Here is a 15,116-nt window from a genome sequence, read left to right on the forward strand (position 1 = left end):
TGCACACAGGAAGGAGAAAGCACATACGCAGCTCAGTAAAAAGTGCAAAAGAGCCTGAGAAACAGCTTCCTCTGTCCCCCTGGCACCAGCAGGTGGTACTTAGCTATCCACATCAGTGGACAGCAGAGCTTAAGTTCGAGCTTCAGGGGAATCAGCCGCCATCACTAGGCAACAGTCCTGGGCGTTCAAGGTTACAGAGTTCGTGAACAGTGTAGCTGCCTGCACGCACCCAAAAGGAAAGAAAATCATCGACTGGAAGAGGGAAGTCAGAGCAACCCTTCATGTACCTGCTGATATTTGTCTTCTTTCAGAGGCACGTGTCTTGTCTGTAAGGCAGAGAGCAGATCTTCCAGGCTCTTATGAACCTAAGGAACAAAAAAGCCACACTGATGCTTCCCGGACTCACGCTTGCACCTCATTCAAGGGGTATTAGCGAAGCAAAATGCCACCAACATTTCTCCATCTCACTACTCCTTTACAATCGACCCCCAGTTTGAGCCCTGGAGCAGTTCTGCTTCATTAAGGGCTTGTCTCCTAACTTGGCCCAAGCACACAACACTGCCTACGCCTGTGCCATTCCTTTATGGATTGACACCTTCGAGCCAAGGAATCCACAGTCAGTAAACAGGGAAGGTGTCAGAGGTTTGGCAATGAAGTCTCCCTTGTCACAGCCTGAGGATGCCGCTTCGGGCTTTGCTTGGCACCAAAGCAATTCCGCGAGCTAACTCGCCCTTAGGACAGCAACAAGTGCTACTGCCTGAGGGCTTAAGCACCAGGACAGCTAAAAAGCAGCAGGCGGTCAAAGCAGCACATGAGTGTCAAAGCCTCTCCTCGCACGCTGCTCAGGCCGCACAGTAGCCAGGGAACCTCTCAACACCAGAAGGCCTTGGAGAGGGACAAAGCAGAGCCGATCCCCTGCGGACTGCCAGAAATGATGTCCCCCTGGGCTCCCCAGGAAAATCTCTTCCCAGAATGTCCCCACATACACACACAGCTAGGCTCAGGAGCTCATGAAGAAGAAAGCTGAGGAGGAGCTTACAGTGGCAGAGCTGTGCAGCTCTTTCTGCAGGGCTTCAATTCGAGCCGTGTGTTGGTCGCTTCTCCCTTCCAGCCTCACCTTTTCAAGCTCAAGCCTTGAAGGAAACACAGGGAGACAGCACTGTGAAATAACGGCCCTCCAAATTCTGGATGGGCTTGCTGCCATGCAGCCAGCTCTTCCTCTTGCTTTTACACCACCCCGGCAGGCAAAGCCTTGCTTCACCGGGGCAGTTCCTTACCGTCCCACTCGTTCTTCCAGCTGCTTTAGGCTAGCTCTTTCCAAGGAGGCTTCCACAAGCTCTTGCAGTTGCTTGGAAGAAGCCATTGCTTCCCTCTCCTTTTCCGACAGGGCCGCCTGCAACTCCTCAACACAATGCTCACTCTGAAGGCGCTGCTCTTCCGACTCCTGCAACTGTCAAACCAGCACCCATGCTACTCAGCTGCATTTACATACAGACAAGCCAAGTGCTTTGACTCCCAAGTCATCTCTCCCAAATCCTCTTGCCTTGCCCTCTCTCCTGCTAGCCTCTTCCATCCCCATCTTGTCTTCCTACAAGCAGTCCCCAAAACCGCCCCAACACCAATCCGCTTCCTTCCACAGGGAGTGCACAGCAAAGACCTTGCCAAACTTAGGCACCAGGGCTATTGCACTAGGCAAGTGAGTCACTTTGAGGCCCTTCAATCTCCGCTGTGGACGTGAGGCCCAGTGCAGGCTCAGCCAGCGCGACCATTCAGAGCACCTGCCTGAGATGCTGCTTCACGTGGACCATGCAAAGCCCCACCTATCCAGGAGGGATGCTGCTTTCTGCAGCTCTCACACTACAGCACCCTGCCCGGTGGAGGAGGAAGAGCAGGTCATTTGGTTCCAGCTTTCACCCACTTCGTGGGTTATGACAGGCCGCAATGACTGACTTGCTCACGTCCCCCTGGCACCTGTTCTCAGAATACTGCCCTCTGCTTGTTCATCATTTGCCAGGGAAAAACAACATTGTCAGGCTCATTAAGGTAGTTACTGTTTTTGCCTACCTTGCCCTTAAGCCTGTCCAACTCTTTTAGCAACTGCCCTTTCTCTTCCTCCAGGTCCTTGCAACCACGTGTGGCACCTTCCAGAGAGGCTTCTGACATCAGCTGCTTTCGACGAGCCTCAGCAAGCTCCTGCTCCAGCTGTCTGGCCGTGTCCTGTGGACATAGTTACATGCATAGGAAGAAAAGGCTTGGACCACAGGTTCCGCTTTCTCTTCTTTCCTGTTACATTACAGAGCTGCTTCAGGCTTCAGAGTGAACCTAAACATAACTTATTTTGTCCACACCACTGTGCCTCTGCACAGCTGATGTCTGCTCTCTGTCTGCTGCCAACAGCTAAGCTTTGCCAGCTCATCTTTAAGCTCGTGGCTTCCTATGAGTTCAAAATGGCCAAGTACTGTTCTCCTTGGAACAGCACATAAACACAGACTGCAGACATCCACGTGCATCTGTGTTTAAGAAAATGCCAGCAATCTGCTCAGATGCACGTGCTGTTATTGAACTGCACACATGACTCTAATCCACAAACCCAGGGCTTCATATTAGATCCTGTGAAAATGAAAGGGCAGGAGTAGCTTACAGAGGCAAAGCTGTGCAGCTCTTTCTGAAGAGCTTCGATTTTAGCTGTCTGTTGGTGAGCTCTGCCTTCCAGCCTCCCATTCTCAAGTTCAAGCCTTCAAAGGAAACATAGGTCTCAGTATGGGAACCCAGCGGAGCACAGACACCCACTCCAAACTGTGAACTGACGGTATCTCAAGCAAACACCTCCCTCCAAATCCCAGATTTGCTTGCTCTCAAGCAGCAAGCTAACCCCGTTGCCTTTACACCCTCCCACAAAGCACAGCCTTGCTTCACTATGCCAACTCCTTACCTTTCCACTTTGTCTTTCAGCACTTTTAGGCTCTCCATTTCCAAGCAGGCCTTCTTGCATTCTTGCAGTTGCTGAGACAAAGCCAATGCTTCCCTTTGCTTTTCTGCCAGGGCTCTCTTCAAATCCTGAACACACCGCTCAGACTGGAGAAGCTGCTCTTCCAGCTCCTGCAACTGTCAAACCAGGACCCACGCTAGTCAGCTTCCTCTTCACACACTCAAGGCACCTGCTTTCACTCGCAGGTCACCTCTGAAAAACCCTGTTGCTTCGTCCTCTTTCATACTGGCCTCTCCCATCCTGCTGCTTGTTCATTGGTTACAGGGGAAAACAGGGTTGTCAGGGTCCTCGGGCTAGTCACAGCCTTTGCCTACCTTGCCTTTAACCCTGGCCAACTCCTTTTGCAACTGCATTTTCTCCTCCTCCAGCTCCCGGCGAGCACGTGTGGCAGCTTCCAGCGAGGCTTCGGACAGCGCCTGCTTTCTGTGGGCATCGGCGAGCTCCTGCTCCAGCTCCCTGACCCTGCCCTGATGGAATAAGGACACGCATCGCAGGAAAAGCCTTGCACCGTGCACTGTGCTTTTGCTTTTCCTGTTACATTACACGACTCTTCCCAGAAGTAGCTCCCCAAAGGACTACTATGTTTCTTCCCCTTCTCCCATCACCCAGACCTTTCTCAGGCATCTCCCTACCCCTCACTCCTACCCCCGCCTTCATTCCCTTCCAGCCATTGTCAGACTCTGGACAAAAGTCTCTCTCCACCCGAGAGCCACACTTGGACCAGGCCTTTTCACACACACAGAATGAGGCAAACACTCTGCAGAGCAGCACAGTGCACACTTGTGCACCGTGTCCATTTGCAGGCAGACACTTCCCCTTCCACAGCACACTCCAAGGCCACGCAATCTCTTCTCTAACTGTCCACACACACACACACAAGTAGGCTCAGGAGCTCATGAAAAGGAAAGGTCAGGAGTCGCTTACAGAGGCAGAGCTGCGCAGCTCTTTCTGAAGAGCTTCCACCCTGGCAGTCTCATGGCGCGCTGTCACCTCCAGCCCTGTTTTTTCAAACTCAAGCCTTCAAAGGAAACATAGGGCTCAGTATGGGAACCCCACAGAGCACACATACCCACTCCACACTGTGAACTAACAACATCTCAAGCAAAAGCCTCCCTCCAAGTCCCACATTCCCTTGCTGGGATGCAGCAAGGTAATCCCGTTGCCTTTACACCAGCCCACAAAGCAAAGCCTTGCTTCACTCTGGCACTTCCTCACCGTCCAACTTTTTCCCTCAAGAGCTTTATGGTGAAGAGCAGTGTGCCACGTTCTTGCTCTTGCGGGGAAGCAGCCATTGTTTCTCCTTGCTTCTCTGCCAGGGCTCTCTTCAACTCCTCAACAGACCGCTCAGACTGGAGACGCCGCTCTTCCGATTCCTGCAACTGTCAAACCAGGAACCATGGGAGTCAGCTTCATCTTCAGCATCTTACACACTGCTTTGACTCCCAAGTCAAATCTCCCAAACTCTGGTGCTTCACCCTCTTTCCTACTGGCCTCTCCTGTCCCCATTCTGATTTCCTACAAGCAGACAGCTCCGACTGACAAGGGAAAAGAGCGCTTTCTGCAGCTCTCAAACTACACTGCCCTGCACAGCACAGCACATGAAGAAGAGCACGTCGTTCCGCTCAAGGCTCCACCGCCCTCATGGGTTACGGCAGTGCGGAACTACTGACTTCATCACATCTCACTTGTACCTGTGCTCAGAATGCTGCCTTGTCCTTCTCATCATTTACAGAGGAAGAACAGCCCTGTTACGCTCATTATTGTTGTTATGGCATTTGCCTACCTTGCCTTTAACCCTGGCCAACTCCTTCTGCAGCTGCCCTTGCTCTTCCTCCAGGTCCCGGCAGGAACGTGGGGCAGCTTCCAGCAAGGCTTCTGCTGGCGACTGCTTTTTAGGAGCATCAGCAAGCTCCTCACCCAGCTCTCCAATACTATCCTAATGAAATAGTTACACACATAGGAAGAAAAAGCTTGGAGCACGCACTATGCATTTCTAATAAGGCACTTGCTATGAGAGCTCGGACATTCCCAGACCCTGCTTCCTCACAAGCCCCGTGGAGCAGCTTGCACACAGCTAAAGCTGCTCCAGTTCACTGGAACAAACGTGTGGCAGAAGCAGCCAAAGAAGGAGCAGAGCCTCCTCGGTGCAGGGCCCACACCCAGAGCAACCTCCTGAGAAGATCCCCCCACGGGGAACCCACTGTGCCCCCCGCTGAAAGCACCTCAGAATCCCAGGGAGAATCGTTGTCCTCCTCCGGCTCCGCTCCTGCTGCCGATGGAACATCTGCAAGGGAAATAAGGAAGGGCACACCATGAGTGCTTCTCTCACTCTGCTGCTCTCCTCCATCAGGCAACACCCACAGCCAAGGGACAGATAATGCTGTTACTAGAGTGTTTTAAAAAAAAGAAGAAAAAGCAGCGTCATTCAAGAGCATCCTCACTCTGAACCGCACCACTGTGTTCTCACCCTTCCTCCCACATCCTCACACAGGCAGGAAGTCACCATGAAATAACACTCCTTGCACTCCAGCACTTCCACAAAACATCTTCCTCACTTGACCTTCCCCTCTGCCCTGGCATTTGCTGGCAAGGGCAGAATTGGGGCTTTCCCATCTCAGCAGCAGCTCATCACCGGCATTCACTGACTCAGACCAAGGAGCAAACAAACACAGGGGCTCAACGCTTCTGAACTCACCTCTACTGACAGGGAGGGCTGCTGCAGCATTTGCAACTTGAGGACCACCTGCTGCTTCCTCCCCATCCCGTGCAGGTGATTCCTCCTGAAAGAGGCCAGCCAAAAGAGTTGGAAGGAACAGAAAGAAGCACCCGTTGCACAGGAAAGGGCACCGTGCAAAGTACTTCTATTCCCTGTACCTGTACAGGGAAAAACGTTCTCCCTTTTCTTTTACAAGGCCTGCACTCCTCCCTTAGGAGGATGTGCACAGCAATACCCAGTCTCACAGACATGCTGTTCCTCTTCAACAGAGACTCTCAGAAGTGCAGCCTGGACACAGGCTGAGCCTACATTCACCTACATTCAAATATGCAGGAGCACACACACCCTTTCCCCCGCTCCTCTGCAACAACAAAAACCAACAGAAAGCACCTCAGAATCCAAGAGGGAGTCTCCGTCTTTCTCCTGCTCCGCTCCCGCTGCCAAGGAAACATCTGCAAGGGAAATAAGGAAGGGCACACCATGAGTGCTCCTTTCACTCTGCTGCTCTCCTCCGTCAGGCAACACCCACAGCCAAGGGACAGATAATGCTGTTACTAGAGTCTTCAAAAAAAGAAGAAAAAGCAGCGTCATTCAAGAGCATCCTCACGCTCAGCCGCACCACTGTGTTCTCACCCCTTCCCCTGCCCTTCTCTGCAGCAGAAGTCGCCCAAGCCCAGCAGGACAGCTCACACAGCTACAACCAACACCCAACAGAGGGGCAGCGAGCACCCAAACGCGGCTCTGCAAGGCCGGAGTCCTGGAGGAGGGAGCCGTGCGGGCAGCTGCTCTCCCAAACTCGCGCTCCAGAGTCTGGCACCCACAGTCCATTCGCATCGCAACGGAGGGGTCCTCAAAGCACTACACAAAATATCCCCACGTGTGCAGCGAGTCACCAAGAAACAGTGCTCCTTGCACTCCAGCACTACCACAAAACGCCTCCCTCAGCTGACGTGCCCTCCGCCCTCTCCTTTGGTGGCAAGGGCAGAATCGGGGCTGCCCCATCTCACAAGCACGGCACCGTTTCCATGCACTGGCCCTCACAGCCACCAAACAAGACGTGGCCTTCAACGTGCCCTTCAACTCACCTCGCACACAAGCCGGGGCTCCTGCAGCGTTTGTATCCTGAGGACCATCAGCGGCCTCCTCTCCATCCCTTGCAGGTGCTTCGTCCTGAAAGAGGCCAGCCAAAACAGTTGCAAAGAACAGAAAGAAGCACTCCCTGTGCAGGCAATGGACACCCTGCAAACTACTTCTCTCTACCCACACAGGGAAAAATGGTCTGACTTCCTTTCTTTGAGGCCTGCAACTCCTCCCTTGAGAAGACGTTTGAGTAGACAGCAGTACCCAATGTCACATATGTGCTCTTCTGCTTCTGAAGAGACCCTCACAAGCGCAGCCTGCGCACAGTCTCAGCCTGCCTTCACCCACGTTCAAATACCCAGGGGCACACACACCCTTTCCCCTCTCCTTTGCACCAATGAAAACCAACAGTTGCCTGCTTTTCAGTAACCTTAGTCCAACTCCGCCTCTTTCCTCCCTTGCACTTTTTTACCCCAAACAGCGCTCCAAGTCAAAACCCACGTTATTGCTGTTGGGCTTCTTACTTGGCTGCAGGATTCCATACACTGTCCTTTTCATGGATACTTTGGCAAAGAAACAGCAACCCCACCAAACTCTTGCAGAGCCAGAATCTGGACCCTTTGAGTATTGCACTACAAATCCCATGCAAGGGCCACTTGCTATGAGAGCTCGGACATTCCCAGACCCTGCTTCCTCACAAGCCTCGTGGAGCAGCTTGCACACAGCTAAAGCTGCTCCAGTTCACTGGAACAAACGTATTGCAGAAGCAGCCAAAGAAGGAGCAGAGCCTCCTAGATGCAGGGCCCACACCCAGAGCAACCTCCTGAGAAGATCCCCCCACGGGGAACCCACTGTGCCCCCCGCTGAAAGCACCTCAGAATCCCAGGGAGAATCGTTGTCCTCCTCCGGCTCCGCTCCTGCTGCCGATGGAACATCTGCAAGGGAAATAAGGAAGGGCACACCATGAGTGCTTCTCTCACTCTGCTGCTCTCCTCCATCAGGCAACACCCACAGCCAAGGGACAGATAATGCTGTTACTAGAGTGTTTAAAAAAAGAAGAAAAAGCAGCGTCATTCAAGAGCATCCTCACTCTGAGCCCCACCACTGTGTTCTCACCCTTCCTCCCACATCCTCACACAGGCAGGAAGTCACCACGAAATAACACTCCTTGCACTCCAGCACTTCCACAAAACATCTTCCTCACTTGACCTTCCCCTCTGCCCTGGCATTTGCTGGCAAGGGCAGAATTGGGGCTTTCCCATCTCAGCAGCAGCTCATCACCGGCATTCACTGACTCAGACCAAGGAGCAAACAAACACAGGGGCTCAACGCTTCTGAACTCACCTCTACTGACAGGGAGGGCTGCTGCCGCATTTGCAACTTGAGGACCACCTGCTGCTTCCTCCCCATCCCGTGCAGGTGATTCCTCCTGAAAGAGGCCAGCCAAAAGAGTTGGAAGGAACAGAAAGAAGCACCCGCTGCACAGGAAAGGACACCGTGCAAAGTACTTCTATTCCCTGTACCTGTACAGGGAAAAACGTTCTCACTTTTCTTTTACAAGGCCTGCACTCCTCCCTTAGGAGGATGTTTCTGTGCACAGCAATACCCAGTCTCACAGACATGCTGTTCCTCTTCAACAGAGACTCTCAGAAGTGCAGCCTGGACACAGGCTGAGCCTACATTCACCTACATTCAAATATGCAGGAGCACACACACCCTTTCCCCCCCTCCTCTGCAACAACAAAAACCAACAGAAAGCACCTCAGAATCCAAGAGGGAGTCTCCGTCTTTCTCCTGCTCCGCTCCCGCTGCCAAGGAAACATCTACAAGGGAAAGAAGGAAGGGCACACCATGAGTGCTTCTTTCACTCTGCTGCTCTCCTCCATCAGGAAAGCCCCAGCGAGCAAACACACAGCGGGACCCGTGTTTACTAACTCACCTTTCTCACCAGCCACTGATCCTGCAGCATCTTTATCCTGAGGACCACCAGCACCTTCCTCTCCATCCTTTTCAGATGATGCTTCCTAAGAGAGGTCAGGAAAAAAAAAAAAAGTGTTGCAAAGAACAGAAAGAAGCATCTTCTGCAGCGGCAATTCACACTTTGCAAAATGCTTCATTTCCCTGGGTAACTACACAGGAGAGTTCTCTCTTGTCTGCTGCAAAGAAAGGCCTGCAGGTTTTCCACAGGAATGCCTTTGGGCAGACAGCAATAGCCAGCACCACAGACATGCTGCTCTGCCCCTCACAAGCATGGCCTAGACACACTCTGACTCCAGCTTCAACAACACGGTGACACGCACGAGCACACTCCCCATCTGCCCCTTCTTTTCACCCAGGACAAGCAACAGCTGCCTGCTTCTCCGACAGCCTTAGTCCAGCTTCCCTCCCTTTCCTCACGGGCACTCTTCAACCCACTAGCACATCTCCCTGTGCTGCAGTAGCTCCTCGCAGACGGCATCTGCGACACCCTCTCAAAGCTCACTGACAAGAGGGCAACCAGGAGAAGAAGGAAATCTTGCCTGCATCTCCAGCACTGCAGGGTGCCTTCCAGCATCATCCTCGGAATCCTCAGAATCGCTGCACAGTCCCAGTGCCAAACACCTCTTCTGCAGGAGAAACAGCAAAAATAAAGAGACATCATCAGAGGGGAAACAGGCAGCGGGAGATCAGGCGCACGTGAGCCTGGAATGCCATTCCCATGTGCCAGGAGACAAAGACACCGGCTACAGGAGCTCCCTGCTGAGCACACTTGAGGAACCTCACAAGGAGGACAGGAGAGCCAGGGGATGAAGCACCTCAGCCCACTTTGAACAATAAATGCCTTTCTCCCACATCAGTCACAATTCTACCACCCCTTTGTTCCTGGAAACCGACAGCAAGGTCTGCAGGACAAAGGAACAGGTAATCTAGGAGCTCATCAGCTTTCATTCTCTAGAAATCTCACGCACATCAAGACTGTGCGGTCATTTCTCTTGTCACCTAGTGCTCTTCTGCCCCCGACCACCAGACTGCTGCGTGCTCTGCCACGGCTACCAGACTTGGAGGAAGTAGCTCACAGCAGCAGGAAGGGGGCCAGGCAGGAGACCGCTTTGCAGGAGCAAAGCCACCGCACTGCAAGCGCCCTTTCGCTCAAATCCACACAGCTCAGCCCTCCAAACCACTCACTCATTCCACAGAAATTCTGCCTCTTGGGCCACTTCACCTTGGCAGCTAAACGGCGTCTTTCTAATTCGGAGGCAGGAACGGAGTTGTCCTCGCTCTCCTCGTCATCAGTATCTTGAACGCTTGAAAAGTTAAGACAAGAAGGACTGTGTCTCTCTCCAGGCTCTCCTCTTCTGAGGCAGGGGAAAGGATTGGGGGAAAGCGCCTGTTCAAGCCTCACCATACAAAGCATTCACGGGAAAGCTCCTCTCCCACTGTGAAAACATTAATTGACACGATTAATTCTTAGCATGTCAGACCTTCAGAAGTCAACACGGCCCACAAGCACCTAACACAGGCACTTCTGCAGGCCACGCTGCAGGGGAACAGTCACACAAGACAGCAGGGACAAAAGCAGGCCCCAACCTGCCCTTGACTTCTCGCACCCTACTGAATTCTAACCCCCTTCCCCTCAAAGGACATTAGCAAAGAAAATCAACACTGCCCTTACATTTCCTTCTAAGCTTCCTCAACAAAATACTAGCATGGGACAAACACGCGTTGGGAGCAGACAGTTAGCAAACGCTGCGGGGCGCTGACGGGATAGGAAGCTAATGAAGTGCTCAACTACTCGCACCACACGCACACGCACACGCAGAGCCCCAGCAGTTCCTCCACGCTTAAGGATCCTACCTCCGCTGGCCGCAGCACAGGCGCCCGATGCAGAGGCAGCAGCTCCTGCTCCGGGAGGCGAGCTGAGTCCTGCCATGCCTACTGGGCCGCCTGCACGCGCCCTCTGCGCGCACTCTGCCAGCTCTTCACCAACGCTGCAGACAGGAAGAAAGGAAGGACTGTCACCAAAACCAACGGCATCCTTGTACACGGCTCTTCTAGGACACAACGAGCCACTGCTTCTCCACGCTACGCCTATTCAGAGCCATCTGGCAAGCTGACACACACGGGCTAGTTACACATACCCACGCACACCCGCCCTTCCTGCTCCCCTTGCTACAGGCCCAGGGTGAGGGGAAGCGGCAGAAGAAAGGACCTCTGCATTTGGTCTCATGCGCTGCTCTGGGGAGGGCCTCGTATACACTCCACTTGCCCAAAGCACACTTTTCAGGCTCGCTATTGCTCACAGCTCAGCTCAGCACCACCAACTTGAAACCTGACCGAGCAGTCGGGGTGGAGTCAAGGAAAACCTCCCGGTTCACACTTGACACTACATGTTCCAGAACATGCCCTTTTGCCCAGCTTCCACAGACGTCTCCACACATCATTAAACCTTGCTGCTCTTAACAAGAGCGTCCATAAGCCAACACGCACATTCACACACCTCAGCAACTCTAACGTCACCTAAAGCACTTACCGAGCATGCAGAAAAGTCCTAGCATACTCCTCCGCCGTCCACCCAGCAACATCTTTCTGGGAAAGATCAGCACCATGGCGAAGAAGAGTGTCTAGGATGCTCCTGTTCCCAGTCGAAGCAGCCCGCATTAAAGGGGTCCTAGAGCATCCAAAAGAGGAGAGGAAAGCTCGGAGCCAACGCAGACATTTCACTCGCATGCCTTTCAGCCCTCTTTGCTCCCACAACAATTGCTTCCCCCTTTCCCACAGGCAGAAGCAAAGCAAAGGCAGCTACATGGAAGCACAGCACAACTCAGAAGGAACGGGGCCTCCGGACACGCTCTTCGGACAAGCCCTTCACCTGGCAGACTGGTCTCGAGCGTTCACATCAGCTCCTTTGCCAAGCAGGAACTCCACCATCTCGCCGTGATGACCCGACACGGCAAGGGCAAGGGGCGTGCAGCCCATCTGCAAGCATAAAGCGCCCCCAGTCAGAACCAAACAGCCAGGGAAAGCCACTCTCTCTTTCCGAGAGCAGCCTCACCCACATTCTACACTTACCTTATCCTTAGCCTCGAGAAGGGCGCTGTGCTCCACTAGCTGCCCTGCTAGAGAGGTGTTACGAGCAAGGACAGCCAGGTGAAGGGCAGTGTTGCCGGTAACGTCGGCAAGATTAGGGTTGGCACCATGCGCCAGCAGAATGGCCACGCATTCTTCTTGCTGGCACTGCACTGCCTGCAAGCAACACGGCAAAGAAAAGGAAGCCTTCCCAGCAACTACGTTTCCCTCCCTCAGCGCTCCCACAGCCGGCCAAGCGCACAAAGCAACCCCGGCCTTCCCAGAGGAGGCAACGTGGGCCCATTCTGCGCCAATCGCAACACAGTCTCCACCTGTCCCAACATCACGCATCACCCCAGAGATGCAGCGCTCTGGGTGCAGCTTGGAAGCCCTCCCTCAACAGCTCTCCCGTGCTCCACGTACCTTCATCAGTGGAGATCTCTTGTAGCCGTCCCGTGCATCCAGCTTGCACTTCTTCTCCACTAAATAGGACACGATCTCCGAGTGCCCATTAGCGCAAGCGAGATGCAGGGGTGTCCTACAAAGGCAACACATTCCATTAACACGCACACACGCGCCGAGCTGCACACACCGCTCCTGCCTCTGTCCCGGGCCTAGGGCCACCGCTGTCCGCAGCCACAAGAGCAGCTTAGAAAGAGTCGCCCATTCCGGCAGCAATGGCAGCAGCTGCACACCCCAAGCCCAGAGGGAGGGGCTAGGAAAAGTCACCCCCACCCCACGCAGCACCCGCTTCCCGCAGCTCCGCACCCGCTTCCCTGCAAAGGGGCTCCTGCGCCCAGGCACAGCGGTCTGCCCACGCAGCCCCACGCTGCCGGGCGCAAGCGGCTGCCCTCCATCCCTCTGCCCGCGCAACCGCCCGCTGCCTCCAACAGCACCACCCACGCTGCCCAGCAAGGACCACCCAGGCTTGGTTGGCCACCTCCAGCCTTCGCCAAGGCGCCCTGCGGCTTGCGCCAGCACCGCTTGCGTGGCAACAGAGTGCCGCACGCCGGGGACACGGGCTTTCCAAGAGCAGCACAGCAGCCTCGGGCGGTGCTGCTGGGGCAGGGCCTGCCACCCGGCCTTCCCCGCAGCAGCCTCGAGCACACGCGCCCTCCACGCCCGGCCAGGCCCTCGCGAAGAGCCGGCAAAGCCCCGGCCGGCGCCGCCCCCCTCACCGCTTGGCCTTGTCGCGCCCGTCGAGGCCGCGTGTCGGCAGCCGCCGCAGCGCAGCCAGGTCTCCGCGGGCGGCCGCGCGGTGCAGCTCGCTCAGCTCCTCCTCGCGAAGCTCGTAGCGAGCGCCCACGCAGGCCAGGGAAGCGCCGCCGGGCGCCGCCGCCCCCCGCCCCTTGCCGAAGAGCGCCAGGAAGCGCTTCATGCTGCGGCGGGGACGCGGACACGGCCAGAGAGAGACGGCCCCGCCTCGGGCGGGCGGGGCAGAGGAGCCGAGCCCCGAGCAGGGGCCGCGGCCGGGACAGCTGCGGCGGGGCTGAGCCCCGGCGGGCTGCGGGAGCGGGGGTCGCGGGCTCGGAGCCCCCGCGCCGGGAGCAGAGGCGCGCTCCGAGGGCCGGGACGCAGCGAGGCTCCCAGCGAGGCACGCGCCGACCGTCGCTCCGGCACTGGCGGCCGCAGCACTGAGGCCGCGCGGCGACGGCGCCAGGCGCAACAGCCGCGGCGAGGGCGTCACAGGGCGGCGGGGTGACGCCGCGGGGTGACACTGCCACGCGCCACAGGCGGCTCCTCGACGTGGGGCTGCAGCGCACCCACAAGGGGCTGCGGCTCCCCGAGAAAGAGCACCGCCGCTGTTAGCTTGGTTGTCGCTCAACTATCTTTTTCATGTTCTCCTATGATTGTGAATCTGCTACTTGTTGTAGATCTGCCAGCGCTGCCAGTTATTATCATTAGTAGAAAATCATCTTTCATTTCACAAAAATCCCCATTTACGTCTTGTCGGTATTTACTCAACTGAATCGAGCAGAAAAGCAGAACCAGCCAAAAATAATAATAAAAATAATGCCCAGCCACGCTCACACTATAGATTGCGATTAAATGTTTGAAGTGCATGAGTAGGGTGGAGGTGTTAGTTTGTATATTGATATATGCCCTTCATGATGAGTCTGGATTTTACTACTTGTAGGACTGAGGCAGGAATAAGTTCGTGAGATGGGATGCTAGCCCGAGGTGCTCTTAGGCTACTGAACAGCAGCGGAATACTTCCATAAGATGTTTGAATGAAGATTTTTTCCCTCCACTTCTGCATGTGTACATGTTAGCAGGAGGAAAAATAGCAAAGCTTGTATTTGATAAAAGGAGCGTGCAGTTGGCTGTTGATTACGGTGCTATTAGTGGTCCATATATACCAAGAAGACACTCAGAACAGGTACTGGGACTGCTGTCATTATCACTGATGAGGAAGGTCACCTCTCTTTTTGCGGTGAGGTTGCAAGTCTTTAATTGTGCCTGCTCCTGTCCAACAGTGCCTTACAAGCCATGTATAAAGCTGATACTGTGTGGTTAGCCGGTAAGTATTACCTGCCATAGTGCTAGAGATAGAAACTGGGCTCTGTGCAACGGAACTCGAAGCCTGTGTCTCAAGTTCCTAAACGAGGACTCCAGAGGGAGCAGCCGTGTTCCCCCCTCAGGGGAAGAGGAAGCCTCTCTGGTGTGGGGGATAGAGATCTTTCTCTTGGGGATGTAATTGAAGTGGCCACCAGATAAGCACTGGCTTCTCACTTACTTGGAAATCATCCTTAAATTCAAATGTACATTACTGTTCCAAATGAATGGGATTCTTCTAATCGGGACTTTTTTTTTGGAACTTGTCCATGCTATGCACACATTGCTAGGACATCCTGCACACTGCATTCTTTAACTACTAAATTAGCTCTTTAGCTTTGAAGGCCAGCTAGCAGTGTGAGTGTATTGTTCACACGGTCATTGAGCATTCCCGGATTTTTGTAGCCAAACCCTGACAGATGTCCAAATCTCTCTTGCATTACTGGAAGCAACCAGGAGGCTGTCATCTCCACATTGCTCTTGGTCTTAGCTTAAGGCTACAGGTGCCTCCTAAACCACAGCAGGGTTTGCTGCGTCCTCACAGTGGATGTGCCATCAAGCACTGCCAGTCCAGACCAGCTTTCTTCTCAAACTAGCTTATTTTTATGAAGACTGGGCCATTTTGGAGCTCTTTTTGTACACCACATGTTTAAAATCAAAACTGCACCAAGCAATACAAAGCCAACATCAAGATAACATATATATATATTAGTAAATTAACACCAGAGT

General features: G+C 54.2%; 1 protein-coding gene across 1 annotated transcript; it reads right to left on the reverse strand.

Annotated features, from left to right (window-relative positions):
• Positions 1-129: 129 nt before the first annotated feature.
• Positions 130-14,579, reverse strand: LOC148596289 (uncharacterized). The gene is made up of 12 exons (XM_088524076.1): positions 14,569-14,579; positions 13,273-13,583; positions 13,010-13,229; positions 12,255-12,369; positions 11,835-12,008; positions 11,635-11,741; positions 11,296-11,433; positions 8,725-8,809; positions 1,278-1,450; positions 1,118-1,133; positions 288-365; positions 130-219 (listed from the first exon to the last, which is right to left on the reverse strand). The coding sequence occupies exons 1-12, from the start codon at positions 14,577-14,579 to the stop codon at positions 130-132; spliced, it is 1,518 nt and encodes a 505-aa protein (XP_088380202.1).
• Positions 14,580-15,116: the final 537 nt, after the last annotated feature.

Source organism: Tinamus guttatus, unplaced genomic scaffold (assembly GCF_059628265.1).
Source record: "Tinamus guttatus ecotype Peru unplaced genomic scaffold, ASM5962826v1 Tinamus_guttatus_pri_ptg000018l, whole genome shotgun sequence".
Classification (NCBI taxonomy): Eukaryota; Metazoa; Chordata; class Aves; order Tinamiformes; family Tinamidae; genus Tinamus; species Tinamus guttatus.

What these genes read in the sequence shown, in the direction of transcription:
- LOC148596289 (XM_088524076.1), bottom strand. An exon ending in GCTCGAGACCAGTCTGCCAG is followed by an intron (nt 11,434 to 11,634) that starts GTGAAGGGCTTG and finishes TGGATGCTCTAG; the next exon opens with GACCCCTTTAATGCGGGCTG. An exon ending in AGGACTTTTCTGCATGCTCG is followed by an intron (nt 8,810 to 11,295) that starts GTAAGTGCTTTA and finishes GACCTCTCTTAG; the next exon opens with GAAGCATCATCTGAAAAGGA.